At 37.4% G+C, this 25,237-nt stretch overlaps 1 protein-coding gene across 1 annotated transcript; it reads left to right on the top strand.

Annotated features, from left to right (window-relative positions):
• On the top strand, positions 1-24,712 carry niban1b (niban apoptosis regulator 1b). The gene is made up of 14 exons (XM_059502077.1): positions 1-230; positions 14,214-14,344; positions 14,485-14,613; positions 14,701-14,815; positions 14,887-15,051; positions 16,853-16,968; positions 18,758-18,862; positions 19,236-19,398; positions 20,901-21,088; positions 21,339-21,485; positions 21,801-21,911; positions 22,021-22,128; positions 23,529-23,640; positions 23,727-24,712. The coding sequence occupies exons 1-14, from the start codon at positions 176-178 to the stop codon at positions 24,662-24,664; spliced, it is 2,583 nt and encodes an 860-aa protein (XP_059358060.1). The 5' UTR covers positions 1-175; the 3' UTR covers positions 24,665-24,712.
• The last annotated feature ends 525 nt before the right edge of the window (positions 24,713-25,237 follow it).

The following is a 25,237-nucleotide window of genomic DNA, read 5'->3' as shown; positions in this document are numbered from 1 at the left end:
GAGAGGATAAGCGGGCGGCGCTGCTGCAGTTTAAGGAAGTTTGAGACGCTTGAGTCACAGTTTACTAGCGCTCGTCATTATCTGACAGTCAAAGCAGGCGCTGCGCTTCAAAACCGGATCGGACTAACGGGAAAAATCCTCCGCTCGGGACCGCCGCGACAAACCACGCTGCACAATGGGAGCATCCTCATCCAGTCTGTTGGACGAGAGTAAAATAAGCTACATACGAGGTAAACGGGTTCTATCTAGTAGCTACTAGAAAGTCTATGGTTGCAGTTTTCTTATGCCTAATGTTGAAATAATTGCATAATTAAATGGGGCTTTTTCTCGTGTAGCTACTCTTCTTTTCTTTTTTTTCTCCAAATTTCCTGCATTATTTTTTTGAAGTCAAATCAGTTATTGCAGGCAACTGAATTTCAAAAATAACCTTAACTATTAATAACTTTACTAAAACACATCAGGCATGCGTTTGACAAATACTGCATTGCAGGAAATGTCACCAGTGTGTTTTACAGTTTGCTGCAGAGTGCACACCCACCCAAATTCCCACCACACCTCTTACCCCACCTATCATCATTTGACCCGCAGCTCAATATGTCATGCAATAGCTCAGTTTAATAATCCATGTCACTTAGGCTACATTCTGACTCTGCTGTGCATTTTCATAAATACTTAGTAATAAAATGTACTATTTTGTGGACCTTGTTATAATGAGGCTAGCAATACAGTACAGCTCCTGAAAATTTGCTCACCCTCAGCAAATCCAAGATGTAGACGAGTTTGTTTCTTTGGCAGGAATTGGAGACATTTTGCATTGCATCACTTGTTTATCAGTGGATCCTCTGCAGTGAATGGGTGCATTCAGAGTTAGTCCAAACAGCTGATTTAAACTGTCTCCAGACAACCAAAAATCTTGTGAGGAGAAAAGCTGCATGCTTGTAATAAACAAATCCATCATTAACATCTTTAATGTTTTAATAACAAACTGTTGCATCTGGCTAAAATATAGAGTCCTCCAGCCATAACGTTACTTTCTCAAGGGAAAAAGTTGGTGGATTTTGATGTGAGAAGACAACAGATGGACTTTTCCATTGGGGAGTTATGGACATGTTTTTTGGCCAGAAGCAATGGTTTCGAGATAAAACGCCTTAATGATGGATTTGTTTCTTATAAAAATATTTTTTTTCTCTTCACAAAATGTTAATTGATGGAGTGGAGTCATGAGGATTACTTGTGGATTATTGTGATGTTTTTATAAGATGTTTGTACTCTTATTCTGACGGCACCTATTCACTGCAGAGGATCCATTGGTGAGCAAGTGATGCAATGTTAATTTCTTCAAATCTGTTACAGTGAAGAAAAAAACTCATCCACGTCTTGGATGAAACCTGTCCCTAACCTTACCTGTATCCCACCTCAATTGCATAAAAAGTGTTTTGCAATATAGTATGAACACAATAAACAATTGTACCTAACAATTAAGTATTGTAGTTAAAGACAGCTAATATAAAGTTACACCTTCTAATTTGTGTAACATGGAGACCTCACTGAAAGTATTACCACAATTTCCTTTTTTCCCAAAGATTTACATATTCAGTAATGCATTCCGCCGCTCTTTTGCAGCACTCTCAGAATCTCTGATATGCCTTTGTGAATGCACTAAAGTGTGTATGTGATTGCAATGGAATGTCACACATTCTGAGCGCATTTACTGCAGAGAATGGGTTTCCTTCCCCTGATGGGGAACACAGCTGTTACTACATAATGGGGATTGTTTTGCTCTTATTTCATCTGGCCAGCAGTGAACAGGAAGTATTGGACCAGAGTGGAAACTCATTCCTACATTCACTTCTCTTTATTGTTCACTCTTTTCAGCTGAAATTTCACTCCCATTTGTTTGCTGACTTTAAGTATTTCAAATCCTGGATTAAAAAGGTTGTATTGCCTAAATTCTGCATATGTGAAAGTACTTGCATGGGAGCTTTGGTTTATAAGAAAAGTGCATTTCATGGGAGTGTAATTTAATAAATTGCACATTGTAGATATAGGAATTGTAATGCAGTTGTAATGCCAACAGCTGCGGTGGTATTGAGAATGCCTAATACAGGTGGTCTGATAAATTATATAATATTATGAGAATGACACACTAATTCTAATAGTTGACATTGTGACATCACATTCGTGTGGTTCAGCTGGTAAACTATTAGCAGAATAAGAGTCTGGGTTATAAACTGAAACAGAAAGAGCTTCAGTCTTGGAGTGAATACCGCCCTTGTGCTCCAAAAACTCAAGTTATTTGCCACGTCCTCTTAGCTTTTTTTTTTTTTGGAGCCCTGGCATGTATTTGCTCAGTGCTGTCCAATGTATACACACGCAGGTTAAATAAGGACTCAGATCACTCCATGGTCTGTGCTGTCCTTAGAAAGCTGCATGTTTGATTACATTTGTTTTGTTGTCCCATAACAGTTAATTACATGCCACGAAATAGTCATCATGTAGACAAAAACATAAAGAATAGACATAAAGCAGTATAGGGGTGTGGGCTGATGTAACAGATGGTAAAAATCTAAACAGCTCTAGCATATAAATGCTGCACAGAACGAGTCCTTAATTATGATGCAATATTCACCACTCCCTCCTCTGCTAAACTCCTAAATGATGTCATGGGTTTTTGGCACTAACTAGGTTTGATTTAGCTGAGGGGGCCTATAAAGTGACCCATATGCTGCTTAGCACAATTGTGAAGGCCAAAGTTTCTGAGATATATTAGTTTTTTCCACCATCACATAAAAAAAGTTTAATTCTTAGTTTATATCTCACAAGTCTGCGAAAATATTTTGAATTTTGAGATTTAAGCTAAGAATTGCGAGGAAAAAAGCTGATTTGCGAGAATGAACTCAGAATTGCGAGAATTGAGAAGAAAAGTCAGAACTCACAACTGTGAGGAAAAAGTCAAAACTATGAGAGAAAAAGTTGCAATTCTCTTTTTATAGATAGATTTAAGCTTGCAATTCCGAGAAGAAAAAGTCTAAATTCTGAGATATAAACTCAAAATTGTGAAATTAAAAAACACAGAATTAAACTCCAAATTAAAAAATTTGCAGGTGCATAATCATGTACTTGAAGTCAGTGCATCGTTTTGTTTGTCCAGGTAATTTTACATTTAGAATGACATCCCATAATAAAAAGTTACTTCATTACCACTATATTAAAACTTGAGAGTGTTTGTGAACTGTGATTTATGTTCACCAGATTAACAGATTAATAAATGTTGATGACATGCAGTTGGAATCTAGTTTGTGTTGCTGTTTAGTCATCACATTAACTGATATTCAGATTATATTATTATTATTTAATTCTTATTATGAAACTGAATAGGTCTGAAGAAGATTGTAAGTGTAGATATATCATGCTGTTCATTGACGGCACTACCTCAAGCATATCTTGTGTTCTGATGGTCTCAGCACAGTTTTAAGCCGCCATCTGTGCCCACTGAGATATTATGGCACCTTGCTGAGGTGCCCTATTCAACTTGGGCAAACTCCTCTGAAAGGAATCAGATGACACAGTCATACTCTGTTCCTTGTCCTCTTGCCTTTTTAAAGCCAGCAACTGCATGGTATTAGAACATAATTGTGCAAATCTGGATCCACTTGCCTGATGCTGATGTTTGAGCACTTGAATGAAACGTGCCGTTATGACTTCTGAGCTTTACCCTTCATATAAAGCTCGTAGTGGGGCTCTAGGGGGAACGGTCATGGTTGTTTCACGCTGTCATTTGCTCACCATGTGGGAGAAAGATGTGTAGGGTTTTCCATGACAGACATATTCACTTTTCACCCTTTCCATATGGTGAAGGTTATTTTTTCCCAGCATTTCCCCTTTTGATTACAAATGTGTGCAAACACCTTGAAGACATGCAGATTGCCTTATCGCTGTCTCTATTAGAATGCATTCCTATCACACACTGTAGAACTTTCCTCACAAATGAGCTACAGAACCTGCCAAGATTTGTTTAATTTAAAGGAAATAAATAGATTCCAGCAGTAAATACCAGATTTGCTTCAATGGTCAATGGTGCGTTTTTGTAAAAAAACCTAGCAAGGGTGTTTAAGAGTTTTTTGTTTTAAGATGTTCTGTGTGTTCTCTATAGCGTTGCTTGGTGGTTGCTAGGTTGTTTGGAGTAATTTGTTTATGCAGTTCTTTGCAGTGGGGTTTCAAGTGATTGCGAAGTGGTTTTTAATGTTGATGTGTTCTAAGGTGTTTAAGGGTGTTTACTTGGGTGCACTGTAGGCAGTTTGTGAAGTGTTCTAGGTGGTTGCTAGGGTGTTTTAGGTGGTCTGTATTAGAGGTGGGCGTTATGACAAAAATCTTATATCATGACGAGTTATTTATTTTACGGTAACAATATATACTGTGTATATAAATATTAAATAAGGTCTTTATGATATAAAAATATTAGATTCAATATAAATTTCATAATTCTTGTCAACAGTGTCAATATCACAAAAAACTAATACTAGCCTGAATTAGAGACAAAAAACAAGCTCACTGAAGCTAAGTAAACAGTCCGTGTTTAAATAAGAATAAGAAATTAATTTCGAGCAACAGGACAAAAAATAGAGTAGAACAAATAAATAAGAAATGTTACATTGTATAAAGTAATCAAATATATAAAAACACTGCATATTAAGTCACAAATGTGATTTAGTCAAGAGCAGTGAGACTTTCTCACAAATGTTGTTTGATTAACTTGAATGACAGAAGGCAGGAATATTAGACTGCTGTCACTTTAAGAGCTGCCCTAAACTAAAATACTGTTACACATGTGTTTACTTTCTCAGCTGTTTGCTTTCACTTGCAAACACAGGCATTTTGACATACAACTGTGTGTATTTAACCATTCAAGGCCTATAAAGTGGCAAAAATAACTGTTCAATACTCCCGTGCTCTATGAGCACCGTCTTCATGTGCGCATGCATATAGCTGAATGAGTAGAGGTCTGCAAAACTGTAGGGTCCCAATTTTTTTTTTATAGATCGGGCTCGTGGCGGGCTCGGGCTCATTTAGCTTCTCTCCTTTTATTGTGCCCATATACGCACAGAGCACACATAGGCTACTGTATTAAAAATACTGTTTTTTATACATTGCCTATGCAATACGCAACGCATATATGCACGCACTCATTAGCAGCGCTTGCCATCTCCTCAATAGATGCACCTTTAAGAAATGCATCTAAACGGATTATGATTTTTTTTTTAGTTTTTGTTTTCGATATCCTTTATTTCATTAAGTACTAATTTAAAGCTTTCTATAGATATATTTTTCATGTCCGTCAGGCATGTATTCGCTCAGTTTTGTTTCATTTTTGGTGAAGCGCTCCTATTTAAGACCATAGGGAAGAAATCGCATCATGTTTGTTTTATTCATTTTATAAAAGCACAACGTTTTGTGAAATTGTGAGTGAACAAAAATAAAATTAGACCCTTTTGAGTTATGAATTACAAAAATTATGGCTTATCCATGGAAAACATGCAAGTGATCGCTGGCGCCTCCATGTCCTGCAAATCGCACATAGCTTCCACTCTCCACACAAACAATTGGATATAGCACACTTTTATCTAGGTTAAACATTGTTATATGCTTGAACTGTTTTAGTATATCTATAGACTTTATTTTATGGAATTCATGATTTTAGAAGGCTAAATTGATCAAACATATATGATCAGCTTACTTTCTGCCGCTGGCCGTTTGGTCATACTTTAAAAAACAAATGCTTATATTTAACAAACAAAAAATGCTCCAAATGTTTTTCGAAATGAACTTAATAAAAAAAAATAAAAAAATATATAATAACTTTCCCATTACATATAAAACGAAATTATTTTTAATAGCTGAAATAGTAGTATAAGCTGTTTTGGGAGAAGGGGGGAAAAAAGGCGGCCCGGGTCAGGCTCAGGCCGGTAATTCTGATAAGCTGTCGGACACGGGTTGGCTTGGGCCTGAGCATCTTGGGCCAGGGACGGGCTTGAGCTGAAATTTTAGGCTCATGCAGGGCTAAAAAAGGATTTCTTATTTGCTGCTGAATGCATTTTAATTGCTTAAATTTACTGTGTCAGCCGTGCCACAAGGATGCACTGTTTTCTTTCAAATCAAAGCTAAATACACGTAGAAATAGCGCATCCTTGTGGCACGGCTGACACAGAAGAGCATACACAGCATACAGTGATATGGAGAGACACAGAGGAGACTGTTGACAAAGAAATTGTTGAATAAAGTCATTATTTTTGTTTCTTTGCTTACAAAAAGTATTCATGTCGCTTCATAACATTACGTTTGAACCAATGAGGGCAGATGGACTATTCCGACGATGTCTTTCATACTTTTCTGGACTTTGACAGTGTTATTTACTTGGCAGTCTATGGGACAGTCACAAGCCTACCAGTTTTCATCCAAAATATCTTAAATTGTGTTCTGAAGACAACAAAGCTTTTACGGGTTCGGAACGATGTGAGGGTAAATGATTAATGACAAAATTCTCTTTTTTGGGTGGAGTATCCCTTTAAAATGAAGAAAGTTAACAACACATTGATATTTAAAATGGTAAGTTAGCACTGCTTTGTTTATGTTTCGTATATCTGCATATATCTCGTATATCCTTATTTCAGTTTCTCCTTTTGAATGGCAAATATATACTGTTGATAGCTGCTCATATAGACAGCTCATTCCTCTCACACAGGCAAAGAATGCACATGTTATTTTGCAGTCGGCTGTAGTCTGTTCGTTGTGTTCAAGCACTCCTTTTTGGTCCGATGCTGCCGTCGCGAGGTGACAACACTGTCGGCTTTCGTCACTGTCGGCTTTCGTCGCCACTAGTTCTTTGAAGTCAGCTTGGAGTGTCCCCGACTTATAATGTTTACTTGGGTGGTAATAGTTCTGGTTGTTCTGGGTGTTTGCTAAGTGGTTGGTAAGGTGTTTTATGTGGTTTTAAGGGTGTTTACCAGGTGGATGCTGACCACTTACAAGGTGTTGTAAGTGGTAGATAGGGCGTTCTAGGTGTTTTTAAGGTGTTAGCTAGGGTGTTAATAGGGCATAGCTTGGGTAAGTTAGTTGTTTGTTAAGGTGTTTGCTAGGATGTTGCAAGTGTTTACTTATTGGTCTTCTTATTATTTGTTACATATAAGTCCAAAGAGCCCACCCATATCTTTATGGCATTTTGGTTGAAGTCCCTCCTTCAGTGTAAATCTGAAAGATGTTATCATCCACCAGGTGAAAATCATAAATAGCACATACACAGTGGGACAAGAGGTTTAAGAGGTTTTGATAAATGTGTCACTAGGTGTGTTTCTGTTGTTGGGAGGAGTATCAGTCAGTGAATCAGTTTGATTCTAAAGGCATGGGAGGAAAGAGAACTTCATTCCGGGACCTCATCCCAAACCTCCAGAAAAGAACAGCTCAACTCAGTTTAAGCCTTTGACCCACACCCTCACAGATTCATTTCATGATTCTAGTCACACACTGACATATGTGTCACTCTATCATGCCTTATCCTGAACTGACTGTAATGTTGGCAAGCTGCTTCTCAGCCTTTCAGTATCTCATCTTTGGCTTGTGGGGGTTCCGTAACAGAATGATCCATGGTGTCAGATGTCAGATGAGGAACAATTTGAGTAAATAGGAGAAATTTTGTCTCCCGTTTGCTTTAATGACAGCAGTACTCAAGCAGCGTGAACTCCACAAGTTTGTTTAAAACTTGATGATCATGTTGTACAACATGATTTGAGAAGATCTCAGCCTCAGCGGAAGAACACCTGACCATCTGTACAATGACGTTCACAAGACCAGAGTCACAAATTTGCTTAGATCAATATTTTTCCTTCATTTTACATCAGAATCCTAATCCTTCATACATTCCGGCTTAAATAAGATTCTGTATTCCAGATTTTCAATGTGGCCTTAGACTTGTCAGTATTGCTTGAGTGATCAGCTTGCCACATTACATTTTGGATTTAAAACTCCAAAACAACTTCCCTCATAAGCCCACACTGACAGAATAATTTAGATCCTCCAAAAACTTCTCACATTTGCTGAACCACATGTTATTTTTCGCTTTGGACTGGAGGGACAACGGAAAGAGGGAAAGAGAGCATTCCTATCTGATATGTTAGTTATGGAGCTGCCTGTCTCCCTCGTTGGGCGTTTCAGGCTACAGATTTCTTCTGCAGGGCAAGAGGTGATGGGAAAAGCAGGGCCCTCTCAGCTGGCCATCCAAACCACTGGACTTATAACTCAACATCAATAAGAGTTAAACAAGTGGTGTCGCCAGTAAAACATTGTAAAGTGCAGTAAAACAAGACAGTAAAGCGTAATTAGTTGGCTTCTAAAACTGTATTGCAAGCTACAGCATTTGAGATGAACTTTTAAAATTAAAGACTCCAACAGTAGGTTTTTGAAGCAATGCTAAAGAACCCTTTATGAGTTCCCCAAAAAACTTTTCAGTGATCAGTTATTAAAACAACGATTTAACATTTAAATTTGTAATAATCTAAAGAACCTTTCCCACTAAAAACCTTCTGTGAAACTAAAAGTTTCCAGGAATATTTAGGATGCATGTTCATGAAACCATCTATGTCAATAAAGAACCTTTACTTTTACGAGTAATGAACAAGAAATATATCCTACATCTTTTAAAATGTACGTACTTCAGATTATATTTGTAACTTTCAGAGGTACTTGTTCTGAAAAGCGTTGTAGTCGCATGGCACTGAGAAAGCATGCAGGAGTTCAATGCAAACTCAGTTTGCCTATAAATTCTGCATCATATCGTCACTTTTATCTGTTGGTTGTTCCGCTTCATGAATTTCAGTCAATTTGGCAGTATCTGAGGCTGTCTCAGCTATAAAAAGTAGGACATTTTGAAATATGTTCATAAAGAAAACCCTTTTTCCAGTCCCACTGTGAGAACTGTAGACACAGGGAATGGAAAGCACTTTTCTTTCCATTTTCAGTTTCAGATTTTAGTTGAAATCATTGGCCTCATCTGAGGTGTAACATTTGTATTGAACCTTTCACCTGATTTCACAGCTGCCTCGGAAGTTAGCAGCACTTGAGTTTGCAGGAAATGACCTCACTTCACAAATAACACATAGCATGTAAATGCTTTGTTCTTTTTTTTTTCTCACTATAAGCTACTGGGTGGCATGATTGTGGGTTTGATATGTTTTCATAGTTTGTGTTTTCCTAAAGGGATTTCACAATGGGTTACGCTTACCTTGTTTTCCCTCCTCTTTTATTTTTTCAAAAGAACATATATTATGTAGAGCAAAGGATAAGGGACGTATAAAACAATGAAACTAAAGTCCCAAACACCATCCTCTGTCAGGATACCAGTGATCAGGGGAGAAACTGAAGACGGGGGCTATTTAAAACCCTGTTTGTGTGTGGGGAGATGAAGGAGGTCTAAGACCAAAGTTATAGTACAGATGTGCAATAGTCTGCAAAACAGTTGAGAAAACACTGTATTTATGACTTGCCCAGGGGGGAGAGACCCACAGATCTGCTTAACTCATCAATGGACACAATACATTTCACAAGCTGTTTATCTGTAACCATCTGCCCCCTTATCTGGTGTTTGTCTATTGACATGTACATACAGTTAAGGTCAGTAAGATTTATTTTTAGGGGAATTAATACTTTTATTCAGCAACCATTTAGTTGATCAAAAGTGACATTAAGACATTTTTAGTCTTACAACCAATTTCCATTTCAATTAAATTATGTTCTTTTGAACTTTCTCTAAAAAATTATGAAAAATAGAAATGGAAAGAAATGGAAATGTAGAAATAGAAAATAGAAAAAGCGTCAAATCAGTATATTCGCATGATTTTTGAATTGAAATGAATATATAAATATGTAAATGTATGTGTATACACTACTATAAATGATTCAGCTTTTTTCTCTCTGTTTTCTTGAGTTATCTGCTTCAATACATCTTGCAATTACATTGGACTTGTAATAGGCACCAATTATATTTAATTATACCAACTACCATGAAAGCCCCACTACCATACAAAGATTCTACTATCACTAGTAGCTGTTTGAAATCTCAGTCCAGATGAAAGTGTGGTGTGCTCTGTTTGGCCAAGATATTGTGACAGATATGTTATGCCCCTTACCATACAGTGATGTTGTGTCCTGATGCAACGAGACAAAACCATTACAAACAAAGCATTTATTGTATCCAGTGGGGATATAAATACGGATTATAATGACTTATATAGTCTTTTGACACGTTGCGTTGCATATCGCGCCACATAAACATAAAATCATGTCTGCATTTGTGATCGGAAAAAAGACAAACAACAAATGCTACACTGCTCAAAACTCACATTTGAATCATCAGTGGCAAATTCTTTAAATATGAAAACATACTTACAGGTTGTGAGTCAGAACAGCCAGCATTGTAGGTTCAGGAAACAGTCCTCCGTTAAAAATGTTGCACAAACACACTGTTCTGGAACAGTGTTGTAAATACAACTTAACCACTGATTTATTTTTGTGTCCTCTTTTGGAAGGACAGATAAAGTAGTTTCACTTTCACACTGAAACACACAGTGTCTTCATGACATGGCAGTTGCAGCAGCAACAATACTACAGTGAGAATCAAAGTTATGCCTTCTTTCTTTGCGTGAACATTTGGGCGGTGTTATGCAAATCTTCCAACACAGTGATGTAGACATGTGGGGGCGTGTTTAAACAAGGCGTTTTAGGAGGGTGTGGATGAGTCTTAACTTTTATAAAGAATATCTCTTTGGGTTTGAGACTTTAGTCTTTACCACTTTAGGGATCTTATCTATGCATGAACAGTAACACTCCAAAGAGAAAGGAAAAAATCATAAGACCCCTTTGAAACCTCCAAAATTCAGTGAATTTGGACAGTGTGGTACAATATCAAAATGCTAAGTAAAATGTTGCAGTACTATTAGTACTGACTGACAGTGCTACTGCTGTGTATGTGGTTAGAGAGGTGAGTTGTTTCTTAGTTTCTCTCTTATAGAAAGAAATATTTGCTGAGTTGTCCAGGATTTACAACGGTCGTGCTCTTATCACAAGTGTGTGTTTGTGTGGTGTGTATTTGTGGTGTGTGTGTGTCCTTACAGGAAACTATTCTCTCATGTCTCTGCCCTCCTCAGAGTAACTGTCTTTTTTCTAACTCAATTTAGCACAAGTCTATCCAATTGTATTTGTGCAGCACCATTAAATGAAAGTCACTGAAATCTAATACTCAAATCTAATCGAAACTAAGGAAATCTTCCTTAAAGGAACTCTCCACTATTTTTGAAAATAACTCCCCTAGAGTTAAACAGTTGAGTTATGCCATTTTGGAATCCATTCAGCCAATCTCAATGATATTATGCAGCGCCTGAACATAGTCCCAAGCAACTCTGCTTTTGCTGCAACTACACAAACTAGCAGGGGACTAGTTTCAGGTGCTTCGTGATATCATTGTGCCTGCTGCACCGATGGGTATGTCAGCAAAGCTCCTTGATTATTACGCCGGAATAAGATTATAGTTCCTAGCCATATATAAGCCAACTCTTTGGTCATTTTTGAGCAAGATGCTAATGGTCTAATCAGATTCAGTGATCTATGCTAAGCTGAGCTAAAAGTGCGATCGCCAGACATGGAGATTGGCTGAATGGATTTGAAAATGGTAAAACTCAACTGTTTAACTCTAGAGGAGTTGGAAAATTAGCCTATTAAAAAATAGTGGAGTGTTCTTTTAAGAGGAGGGGGTGGGGGTTTACAAGGAGGAAAGAAATCTGCCTTAAATAAGCAAACTATTTTAAATAACAGACTTTTTCCCATTTCTTCAAGATGTTTCAAGAAGTTGAATCCTATTTATTATTTAATTTTTTAATTTTTTGATGATGGAGATTCTGCATTTAAGGGGTGATATACTGTAAAGCAATAAGAGTGTAGAGTCAGATCTCAGATAAGCAAGAGCGTTTTAGTGTGATTTTGTAGTAGTAAATGTAGTAACTTGTTAAGTCTCATACTGAGTTTGGATAAAGTTTGGCTATTTTAGTGTATTGGTTATTTTGAGATGTTGGCAAAGAATTCTGTCTTTTTATTTTGGTGATTTATGTATAATGTGGATGGTGAGAATCAAAAACAGGAACTAATTATTGGGTTTGTGTAATTAAATATCCAACTTAACTCCCTTTTTACCCAGGAATTGGCACTCAATGAAAGGTAGAATGTTCTTGTTGTCAGTGCCGTTTCTAGGCACAGGCGAGCTAGGCGGTCACCTAGGGTACCACCAGCTGAAGGGGCGCCAATGAGCACTCATACTGGCACTGCATTGCTACATTTTAGCAGGGTTGTGATAAAGAGTGGCAGGATCACCTTAAAATATGACTGCCACCCCCACTGGATCCCCCAACATCATTGAGCTAGAGTACTGTCAAACTGACAATGCCTGTATGTAATTGGATCAGAGTGATATCAATTGCTGCCTGATTGTTGCGTGCAAAGTTTGCATTTGGAATGGCATTAAATCAAAGGGCTCTGTCAGTGCTTTGCCAAGGTTTTTTTTTTTTTAAGTTCCAAGGCTAATTTAAAATATTGGTACAGTAAATAAAGTGCACAAAATCAGTATTTATTTAGGCAGTATTTGTGGCAGCTGATCATCATATTGTGAGATTTGTACAAAAGGTGTGCATTTTTGCGCCAATGCATTGTTAAAGGATCAGTGTGTCATGTAATATTCCCATATAAACTTTAACAGCCAATTAAAAAAATATTGGTATAGTAAAAGTCGACAATTCACGAGATCAATGCATCCTTTATTAAACCTCTTTGTTGAGTTTAATGCAATCTTACGGAGGTGTCGAAATGCTGAATCAATTAAATCACTTATAACAGCACTTAATTGGAACAGCATTATTCACATAGAGGGCAGAGCATCACATTACATCACATGGTGGACCATGAGTCAGTAGTATTAATTTTACCAGACACTGTTTTGTAAAGCAGTGGTAATGGTTAATAAAGCATGTCTAATGTGCCTGTATATGACATATTGTGCAACTGCTGCCAATGGCTTCTTCCAGACAATCAGAATTCTATACTACAACTTGGCAGAAAAGAATTATCCAAGGAAAGTCCAAGGATATTTTTCTTTAAAAGCTTGGAAATTGGGATGCAAGCCCAAGAGCTGTTGCAAATAAAGTTTTGAACTTAGTCTGCTCAATGGAATAATGCTGAAATGGACTCAGGCCTTGTCATTTTGGCAGTGGTAAAGATGGCTCAGTCTTTAATGAACGAGTCAGGCACTTTCTCCCGATTTAGAGTCAAGAAAAATAAGATGCATGCTCTCACTATATTAACTGAACACCTGTCACTGTAGATATGATAGATAGATAGATAGATAGATAGATAGATAGATAGATAGATAGATAGATAGATAGATAGATAGATAGATAGATAGATAGAAGCTAGTATGATGTTCACAATAAGTTGTGAACAGTTAAAGGTGTTAAAACAACTGTTAAATACTACAAACAGACTCTGCAATAGATTAAGTATCTTGGTTTATAGAAATTCATTTTTGGTCTGGATCTGGGTCTTGAAGGGCCTAGTTTTGTCTAGATTTGGGTCTTAAAGGGACTAGCCTGGTATGGAACTGGGTTTTGAAAGGGTTGGTCTTGGTCTGAATCTTGAGGATGTTGGTCTCGAGGAGTCTGGTCTTGGACTGGATCTTGAGGGTTCTAGTCTTTTTCTAGATCTTGAGAGGTCTAGTCTCGGTCTGGATCTGGGTCTTGAAGGGTCTGAATTTGGTCTGGATTTAGTCAGTGGTCTAGGTTTTTAAGGGGTCTGGTCTTGACTACACCTCTATGCTAAATTTAAATATATTTGTAATTACACATTTTCAATGACGTCTTTAAAGTATGACAAAAGATTATTAAAGCATGATGATAAAAATTCTTTTACAAAGAAATTACAAAGTGAACTTTTTAAAATTAAACTGAATGGTGTTAATACCCAGTCATGGAAGTAAACTCTTTGAGCCATTTATTTTATTAATATGTTATTTGCAAGCACAGTTTTTTTAAAATATACTTTTAAGATCTTAGGTACAAGTGCACATTTAATACAATTAAGCTCATTCATTTTTCACAAGGTTAATCTGATCTTTTTTGTGTGTGTAGGCCGGACAGAGGCTGAGCTGAAGAACTTTAGTCCTCATTACAGAAGGCAAAGCTGTGTCGCCTACTTTTGCCATCTGAAGGATGAGGTGGAGCAGCACAGAGCAGGACAGGCCCAGCTCCTCAAACAGAAGGTGAGATCTTAACACTCTTATACTGACAACATCAGCTTATGTAGTGATTTTATTGTGCCCTCACTTACATTATCAGTGTTATCTAATTCATGCTGTTCCAGAGTTTTACTCTTACTGACATTAGTATGTTTCACTTCTAGGAGTCACCGCAGGCCTCAGAGGTCCTGTACAAGGATAGCATGTTTTACTTCGATGACAACAGAAAGTGGAGAGAGAGATTCGTCGTGGTCCGTGCCGACCATAGCCTGGAGCTACACGATAGCCAGGAGGTTAAACCTTATCTTTGATTCTTTTAACATAAAGGCACTTTTTCTGACAGAACATTCTCATGATGCTGTTATACTTCTCACATCCAGTCATATACAAAGGGAACCCCAGCCCGCCACAAACTCCTGCCAACAGGGGGCACAGTGTTGACCTCAGAGGAGAAATACACTGCTGTCGTAGACAAGGCCTTCCCTGATCCCAATGGTGAGTGTTTGTCTAGTTCTCCGTCCTGATCTCTCTATTCCCGTTGGAATGAGTGTTTGTGTGTTGTTCAGGTTCTAAGGAAGAGCCCTCTGTTCCTATGGTGGCAGTTCCCGGTCCGCTTCCTGTGTACCTGAGACTTCCTTACAGACGAGATTCATACTTCTGTTTCCAGCAGGAGGAGAAGAGGGCTCGCTTCGTCTCGATCCTGAACGACTGCATTCGGCATCAGAACCAAGGTATCAGATCAGCCCTGCCTCCGTCTCAGTGCACTTTTGACTTTGTGGTCTGTGATCAAATTTGTGAATTATACCTCAAAGGAAAGATTTGTTTGCTCAGTTTGAAAGTGCTTCTTGAATTCTGACTAATTCTCTGTACAGGAGCGAGGCTGATGAGAGGGTACCTCAACCTGCGTGTGCAGCCTCTGCTCCTGCATCAGTTTGCTACTGTTTTTCTGCGGTGGTCATGGTGATACACTAATAATATCCAGAACTGCAACGCTCTCTTCCTGCGTACAAGCTGCTTAGCGGTTACACTGCCTCTGCAGAGAATTATGTGTGCATGCAATAATATTCGACTTCATCACACAACTGTACAAGACTTCTCTTTCACGCCTTCATGCTATATGTACTGGGAGAGAAACTGTTTTAACATTAAAAATAACGGTTTCGTAAGTTGAAAGAAACGATTAGAAAAGATTTCGAAATAAGCCTCATAATTTAAGGTGTCATTCATGCTTGCAGCACAGTGCTGTGGGATGACGTACATACCAAATGTACTTTAATCTAAGGGTCAAATCACATACGCTTATTGTGAGAAATAATAATAGTGATGATGTCTTAGTTCATATTTTTGGCTTAGGAGCATTAATGGTCATAGACGTTAGCTACGTTAGGGAAGCTAATCATACTCATAGCTACTCATATTGTAAAGAAGTTGTTCTACATTCAAGGTAATTAAGGTTAATTTTTAAACTTAATTAGAGTTGTATTTTCCAAGTATACTTTATGTAGTAAATATACTACCACTATACTGTACTTATAGTATATTTGTCAGTGTACTATTTTAATACTTCTTCTGTCTAAATTGACCTACTTTTTAGTTTCTAAATGTATACTTTTAAGCATAGAGGAGTAAACTCTGAATATACAACTAGTTTAGTAGACTTTTTTTTTATAACATAAGTGAACTTATACTGTTAGTTTACTAGCTATATACTTCTAGCCCACTTTTTAGATTTAAGTACAGTCTTAATTTTCTTAAGTATAGTACATATATCTCGTTTAAATGATTTAGTATTAGTATAGGCCAAATATACTTTAGTATAGACTTTTCTGTATACTTTATTTTAAAAGTAGAATGAAAATATATTATTATTCTTATTATTTTTTTAGTTAAATATAAGTATACTAATAGCACACGTTAATAAATGTCTTTTTGAGAGGGTAGTCTTTTGAAATTAGTTTAGAAGCTACAAACAAAAAGTAGCTAGATGAAGCTATTAAGGAGGACAATATAAAAAAGATCTAACAATAATAATATAATAATTTGTATAATAATTTAAAACTATTTATTTATTATGCATAAATCAAGAAACTTGATTATGGTTATGTTTGTGTAATGGATAAATACAGCTGAAAAATTAATAAAACTAAGTTGTAAGTAAGAAATAGCATCCGTTATTTAGTATAATATTAACTTTATTTAACAATCACATATATATATATATTTTTATATGTGAGATTACTGAAAATGTAGTTGCATTAGTAGTGTTGAGACTTTTAGTTAGTTACTCGTTTAGTTACTACTCTATTTACTTAATGTTAGATTGTATATTTTTTCCTTATTTAAGTACAAATTACAAGACATTTAAGGTGACGTTTTTCTCAGTTTTCTCTCATTTAAATTAGACACAAAAGCCTTTGATCACATCACATCTGTGTCTTGGTCTTTTCCCCTTTTCTGGAACCAGAAAAGAGAAGTTGCCCACATGATTCTATATTACACAATCGATTCATCTGACATCTTATGTCTCTGCAGATTATCTGAAGAGTATGGAATGTGAGGTGCAGGCTTTCCTAAAGGCCATTCACTTCTACAGGCAGGAGAAGGGCCACTATGAATCATGGGATATGCTGGTGGGCACTGACTGTCAGGTGGGCTTCCTAGTGTGTTTTGAATGAGTTTCCATGAGTTTCCAGAAAAGCTTTGTCCACTTCTTTTGAATGAATCAGATGAGTCATGATGTAGTGACCACAGAGATGAGTAGTAGCCTGATGAATGTGCTGTGATTAAAGCAGTCATCATCGACTGAGCGTGGATAGAGCTGTCGGTCAGTGATTTAGGAATTTAGGTATCACGCTGTAATCATCCCATTTGTGGCTCAGTGGACCGTCATTTCATGCTTGACAAAGTTTTAGAAGTATGCTTCTATTTTAAAAGGAAATAAGTTTTGTAAATCCAGTTTTTTCGATGTTTACAAGAGCATGTAAATGTGATGGATATAGGTAGTATTATCTAAATGAATAATTCTATATTTTAAAAATTATATTTAAGAACTACCTTTGCTCACAAACTTTTGTGTTGTCCCCAAAAATCACTAAAGTCAATTTAGAATTTTCTCAGAGGAGCATACAACTTGTGTTAGAGAACACAAACGTTTTGTGAACACAAAAGCAGTGATTTTTTCCCCTTCCTATCTCTGATTTTACTACACCATGTCCCGATGATTTAGCATGCAATTGCAAAACATTTGTGTTCCCTTGCCAGACTTTTGTGTTCCTTCTAAAAGTTTTGCAATACTCATGCATAACTGCCTTAGCAAGCACCGCAAACTATTATTGATATGTTGTTCCTTGCAAAAATTCATACCAGTTCCTGTTTTTTTATGAAATCTGGAGATCACAGCAGGGTCTTTCACATGATGTCCTGTAGCTACTTAAGGAAACACCTCTGCCTTCCTCCAGCTATTGTTAAATCCCATTTTGAGCCCTAATTTGGCAGACAAGGTGTTGTTGTGTAAGGGAACTGAAAACAGACATGTAAAATAAGCTATTTTTACAATCAGTCACCATCACAAACCCTGGCAAAGTAATGAGGACTAAAACAATGTACTTATTGTACATCTACTTTACAAATAAATAAATGACACCCTGTTATATAAATGAATTATGATTTCATACGCCATCATTCAAAAAATATTAAAGGTTTAGTTTACCCAAAAATGGAAATTCTGTCATTAATTACTCACCCTCATATCATTCCAAAGCCTTCATTCATGATCATCAGAACACACAAACATTAAGATATTTTTGATTAAATCCGAGAGCTTTCTGAGCCTGTGAGACAGCAACGCAAGTACTACGTTCAAGGCCCAGAAAGTTAGTAAGGACATCATTAAAATAGTCCATGTGACATCAGTGGTTCAACCTTAATTTTAAGAAGCTACGAGAATACTTGTTGGGCCTCATTTATAAAATGTTGCACAGAAAGCATCCTAAATTTGATATTACGATCATCTCTCAAATATGTGTGATTTATAGTAAGCGTAAACGTAAGCACAGAAAACACAAGTATGCCACTGTTTTAGATGTAAAATCTATGAATCGCAAATGATCTGTTTTACAAATATGAGCTTTGCTGTGAATTTAAGCGTACACACAATGATAAATGACAAAAGAACAATGATAATGACTTTATTCAACAATTCTTCTGTTCCGTGTCATTCTCCATTAAAACATTGCCTGATAAATACAGCTAAGTATCCACACAGGACTCAAATGCCACATCTGTGTGCTGATTCTGTCCGTTGCAGACTGATTCATTGCTATGACATTACAACTATTTCTGCTCTTCCTCCATGAGTCTGTGTCATGTGGGTGCCATGTGTCTTGACTCAGTCTGGTATCATTGGCTTCAGTAGTGACTCCCTCTTCCTGTTTGCAGGTGCTGACTAACCTGGTGATGGAGGAGCTGCTGCCCTCACTGCAGACAGAGCTGTTGCCCAAGCTGAAGGGAAAGAAGCCGGAGAGGAAGAGAGTGTGGTTTGTGGTCAGTGAGATCAGCCTCTGCTCCTCACGTCTATTCTTAGAACTTTGACACGCTTTGTGTTCAATGTCACTGTCGGGCAACATTTTGACTGGTCCGCTCTGGATAACTGGACTGATCTGTATTTATTAAATGAATCCATTGTTTTTCTGCCCCCCAGCCCCCCCCCCCATCAAAAACAATAAAAGTTTCATACCATAAAAAATAATTCTCCTTCTTGGCTTGTGCCAGCTGGAAGAGGCCACTGCTCTATAAAGGGATGTTTAGCATTTAGGCAACATGTAGACAAAGGCAGCTCTGTGTTCATAATGGAGTGGGTTTATGATGGCCATATTTAGGGTGAATGTGTTTTCTATTTATTTTCTTGTGTGGTTAGACAGTGGAAACAGCATACGAGCTTGTGCATGAACAACTGCGAGAAGGATTGGAGAGTTTGAAAAATGAGTGCAGAGAAGCCACCAAACAGCAGGAAGCGCTCATCCGCTCAGATATGGACCAGATCATCAACTCACAAACATTCCTGGAAACTAAACTGCAAGGTATAAACAAAACAGTCTATACAGTGTATCAGCCTTATGGTCAATTCCTTTATGTTGTGTGTTAATATACACTACAGTACTATTCAAAAGTTTGGGGTTAATTATTATTATTTTTTTATATAAATTAATAATTTTTTTAGCAATATTTTTTTAAAGCTTTTAATTGATCGAAAATGAAAATGAAGACATTTATGTTACAAATGATTACTATTTTTTAAAAAATGCTGTTCATTTGAACTTTTTATTTATCAAAGAACCCTGAAAAGATAATGATGCTTTCCACAAAAACATTTGAAGCAGGACCACTTTTTTCAGAATTGATAATAATATTAAATGTTTTGAGGAGCAAATCTGCTGTCACAAATTCACCAGGGGCCTGTACCATGATGGTGGCTTAACAAACTCAGGGATACAGGATTAGTTTTGAGTTGACAATACCAAACCAGTCCAATTTGATCATCAGCTTTCTCTGTCAACTCAGGCTTGATGCTGAGTTAATTGAGCATGTGCGCTGACGTCAGTAATGAACAGCCAATCACATGAAAAATCTAAAAATCGGACAATTTTACCTTTAAAGATGTTTTACTATTACTACCTTAGTCCAGACATTCTCAAAGAGTCTTGAGTTACTCACCGTTTGCTCTGCATATCTCCCCTCCGCACCAAGCTGTAAATAAAGAGATTACGCTTGCCTGTCTGTCTCCCCGAGGTCTCCTTCTGAAGTGTGACATCTGCATAGTAAAATGATTTCAGAAGGATCATGTGACGCTGAAGAGAAATGACTGTTGACAATTCAGATTTGCCATCATAGGAATAAATTAGATCTCTAAATATATGCAAACAGAAATATATATATATATATCATATTTTGCAGTGTACTTTTGAGTACTTTTTTACTTATTTTCTTTTTATCATTCATAATGAAAACCCCAAAAACATTAACTCACACACTTTAGGGGGAGTAATGTTATTCCTTTAATATTTATCAATATTACTGAATAATATTCTCCTTTATATGCTACTGATTCTTTTTGATGTCATGAATAATGTTTAAAACAAGCTAGTGAGTGGTAACTATATTACAATTTCATGAAATGAGACCTTTTGCTAAAATACTCCATAACATACCATTGCCTTGATGAAATCTTGTTTAATAAGCACCAGTGTTGAACTGGCTTTAAAACATTGGTTTACTATTGTCCTCTTTTTTTTTTTTTAGAGCTGCTTTACAGAACAATTGGATTTTGTTTGTATAATTGAGACACTATTTTCTTGTTTAACACTGTAAAGTTGCCTTTGACAGAGTCTCTATTGTATAAAGCTCAATATAAATAAACCTTCAGCTGGAGTACTGCCTTAAATTACACTGAGACAACCAGGTTACATGACACTCACTTACAAATTTTGATTAATATATTGGAATATTCTTATGTACGTAAATGTAGTGAGTGACACATACCAAATCTGCACCATTTTGACTTGATCTTTCGGTTGGTGTTAAGCTCTAGTATCAGAGCCAGCCGTGAAATACTGCTCCGAGAGCGTGGCTCCATACCTGACCTCCATCCTGGAGGAGCTGATGGGCCCGGTCAGCGCAGGCTTCCAGGCCGTGAGGCTGCTGCTGGAGGACGAACTGACCCGACTCTGCAAGGATTTCCCTCAGGGGGGAGTCACAGAGGAACTTCAGAGCGTAAGAGAGCATTTACTAATACATGAGAACATTATAACACACAACATTTTGGCACAAGTTCTTGAAATAAATATTTATCTGCTGATTTCAATATTTAGCCAAGGCTACATTGCACAACACTTGAAGCAAATCAGGTCACTTTTTCCATTGGGAGCAGAGTGAAGTGTTGGATGTGATTAGATCATGGAATAACGATCATCTGAACTCAGACTCCCTCCAGTTCTCATGAGTCATGCCTGTCCAATCGTAGGCTTTGCAGCAGGTGGGTCGTGACCGGATGGAGGACTGTTACCAGCATGTGAACGTCCTGAAGGAACAGCTCCAGGAACTTCGCAACCGCTTCAAGTTCTCCAACTCGACACGAGTAGTTCACGGCACCCAGAGTCTAATGCAGCAGGTGGGCGTCTTCTGCAGCTACAGAGTGACTGGGCGTTGGTAGATTTGGTGGGGCTTTAAGAGTGTTTCATGTTTGTGTAATGAAATATTTCATCTGGCTTTCTGAATCAAGTGTAATCGCATAAATCTTTTCAAATCTACTTGTTAAAAGTAGATATAAACAACTACTGGAATTCTATATGTCATATAGGCTGCTCAGCGGAGAAGTCAGTGGAGAGCATTGCCTCATCTTGTCATGAACTTTGGTTCCCTCTACAGGTCATGGGAAACTAAAATGAACTGTGGCATGCCTTTTTATTTCTTCCACTCTCTTTAGTTGATGGAGAATGCTGTGTACACATTTGAGCTCCTGCTTCAGTCTGCATTAAAGGACAAACCTGACAAACAGGCCTCAGTCATGGAGAAAGCCAAGCTGCGTGTCCTCAAGGTTGGCTTTGCCCACATTTACAAAGCGTATACAAACAGCAGTACACTGTTTTGACAATAGAATGATTCTAATAAATGTGGCAATCATTATGGAAAACTTTCCACTTTAGCAATTTGACTATGACAGCAGCACAGTAAGGAAGAAGATTTTCCAAGAGACCCTGGTTGACATCACTCTGCCAGCTATCAAGAGAAACCTGGCGCCCGTCTGCAAAACTGTACGCAAGTTTTTTTTTATAACTTTTGAACATTTACCAGAATACATTATATAGAGGTATTCTTGCAAGCTCTGTTTCTCTGATTAAATTAATGGAATGGAAATTTTAGTTATTAAAGCATTTAATAATTCTGGTTCAGATTTTAATTCATGCGAACTCATGAACTATTAATGGTTTCCATAAGAGATTAATATTAAAAAAAAAAAAAAAAAAAAAAAAAACTTTGGTCGTTCCAAACCCGTATGACCCACGTTCTTCTTTGGAACCCAAATTAAGTGTTACATTTTTGATGAAATCCGAGAGCTTTCTGACCCTGCAAAGACAGCAACTTAACTTCCATGTTCAAGGCCCAGAAAGAGAATAAATTGTTGAATTAACTTATTTTAGTTTTCTTTGTGCACAAAAAGTATGCTCGTAGCTTCATAACATTCCAGTTGAAACGCTGATGTCACATGGACTATTTTAACAATGTTCTCCTTACCGCCTTGAATGTGGTAGTTGGGTTGCTGTCTGTGCAGGGTCAGAAAGCTCTCGGATTTGATCAAAAATATCTTAATTTGTGTTCTGAAGATGAACAAAGACCTTAAAGGTTTGGAAAAAGGTTTGGAGGGTGATTTTTCATTTTTGGGTGAACTATCCCTTCAACTATATCATAAACAAAAGCCCTAAACAAAAATATGGAAATATATTCATTATTTTTTAAATACTACTGACAAAACAATGTGTAACTTTAGATTTACTAAAAAGAACTATATGTTAAGATCATTCATCTGGGTATTAAGACTGTACTGGCTTTGCTTTATGTGTTTATTTCAGTAAGAAGAATCGACTCATTAGCCATTTGTTCACTGGACTTTGCCGGCAGCACTGCCCTGCTGAAAAAAACAGCATATGCTAGTTAGGTATGTTTTGAACCACAGCTGCTGGTTTGAGCTGGTTTAAGCTGGTCCTTACCTGGTCATGAGCTGGTCCTGAGCAGGAGCTAGTTGTTTAGGACCAGCTAAGTACCAGCTCAAACCAGCAGCCATGTTTCAAAAACAGACAGTACCTTACCAGCACATGCTGTTTTTTTCAACAAGGTGTATGTGTTTGATTAACTAAGAAGTAAAAAGAGGCAGTTCATCAGAGTCAATCATTTAGGAATCAGACTCGATTAGTAACATTTTACAGCACTGTAAACACTATCAGGAAACTCTTTCAGGCTACTGTAATGCTAAATTCTGTCCATGTTTGGGTTTGTGATGCGATGTGTTTATGCCAAATAATTTATTTGGTAACGGTCAGCCTGTCATGATTGAGTTTGATCTTCTTGCACAAATACAGTGGTGATTAGCCACCACTTTCAGTTAGGGGTAGGTTTGTGTGAAATGTGTTGATTTTTTTTATTTCTCTTTTTGCAGGAGCTTCAGAATTTTGAACAGTTCGTCTTTGCTGATTACACAAACTTTGTTCAAGTGGAGAATGTCTACGAGAACATACTCCTCAACCTTTTGAATAATGAAGTTAACAAAGGTAAACTGTTTTAACGGTGTTTAGTGTCTGAGACATATGAATAACTTTAAAAAACCAACATATTCCTCAATATTTCTGCTGTACAGTGGTAAAGGAGGCAGCCAGTCTGAAGAAGAACAACCTGTTTGCTGACAGTACTGACCTGCAATGTGTTAGTCAAAGCAGTCTGGCTGACAGCCGCACGCCGCCCCTCTCTGCCCCCTCCAGCCCACCACAGGTACTGGCTTCTGTGGCTGTCTCTCAACAAGCAGAGCAGAAGATCACCTCTCCATCAAGAGGATCCATCAGTGAACTGACGCACGATGCTACAGTCATTCCTACAGTGAAGATTACACCATCTTCTCCAGAACCTACATCACCATTAAATGTTCCTGAAACAACTCAACCAGCATTACCTGATAATTCATCACCCATTCCAGAGGTCTCCGTGACTGAAGTGTCCTCAACCCAACCAGAAACAATCTCATCTGCAGAAGATTCATCTTCACAACCAGAGACGCCGCCTTCTAAGGCAAAGGATGAAGTTACAGAAGGATCCTCTGTCAGTACAGACCGAGCAGTCTATCTCAACTCAACAGTTGAAGAAACTCCTGTCATCGCCTCTGAAACCCTAAATGTGAAAGCAGATGAAGAAAGTGAAAGTCTGAGTCCTCCTATCAAAGAGGAATCTGTACATATTGTCCAACCTGAAGTCCTCCCAGACTTACGTGTTGAAGACACTGCAGTGGGTGCCAGTGTTTGTGATGAGCACGTTGTTGAGGATATCAAGGCATGTGAGGCAGTGCCTTCTAGTGATGTGAACAGAAATGAAGCACAAGACAGTCCTGCTGTGGATGGTTCTCCTCCTCTGGACCCGGTTCCTGAGGGTCTGGTAGAGGGCGCTGTTGCTTTAACATCAGATCCGGAGAACCAGCCGGATCCCCAGGAAGAGAGCGCTGACAGTGTGCAGGGTATCAGAGATCTCATCATGGAGGTCATCGAGATTGAGGATGTAGTGAGACCTTGTGCTGAAAACCAGCCTTAAAACGGTTTGAATGATGTTCTGATGTGTTTTTATCAACTATTCAGTTCTGCTAATAAAACCAACTAAAGTGTTGTCATTTATTTTCTATTTTTTTTTAGTCTTTTTTTTCACATCCATTTTCTGTGTTCGGTAGTAATCTATATATTGACATTAAATTGTTATGAATTTTTACAAAATAATTTGACTCGCATAGAAACCAAGTGCCTATGTAAACAGAATCCTTTTTGTAACACTTTATATCTTAGAACATATTAACAAAAACTATCTACATACACACACATATATATATACTTGCAGTTTTTTTTCAATACTTAATTTTAATGTTGAAACATTTTTATGTTTTTTTTTTAAATGTGAAAATAAAAATAGAAACTACATTTTTAGATGGTACATAAATGTTTTTGGTGGACTGAGTAATTTATTAATGTGTTGTGCAGACAACTTATTATTTTTAGTAAATAACAGGAGATTATGCTGATCACTAAACTATTATTTTGTACCACGCTGTAGATTTTCTGACAATGAGACACAGTGACTTTGTACATATGATTATCACAGTAAGAGTCTGTTAAA

This window comes from Carassius carassius, chromosome 20 (genome assembly GCF_963082965.1).
Source record: "Carassius carassius chromosome 20, fCarCar2.1, whole genome shotgun sequence".
Lineage (NCBI taxonomy): Eukaryota > Metazoa > Chordata > Actinopteri > Cypriniformes > Cyprinidae > Carassius > Carassius carassius.
The sequence above is the reverse complement of the archived record's forward strand: the minus strand, read 5'-3'. Positions and strand labels throughout refer to the sequence as shown.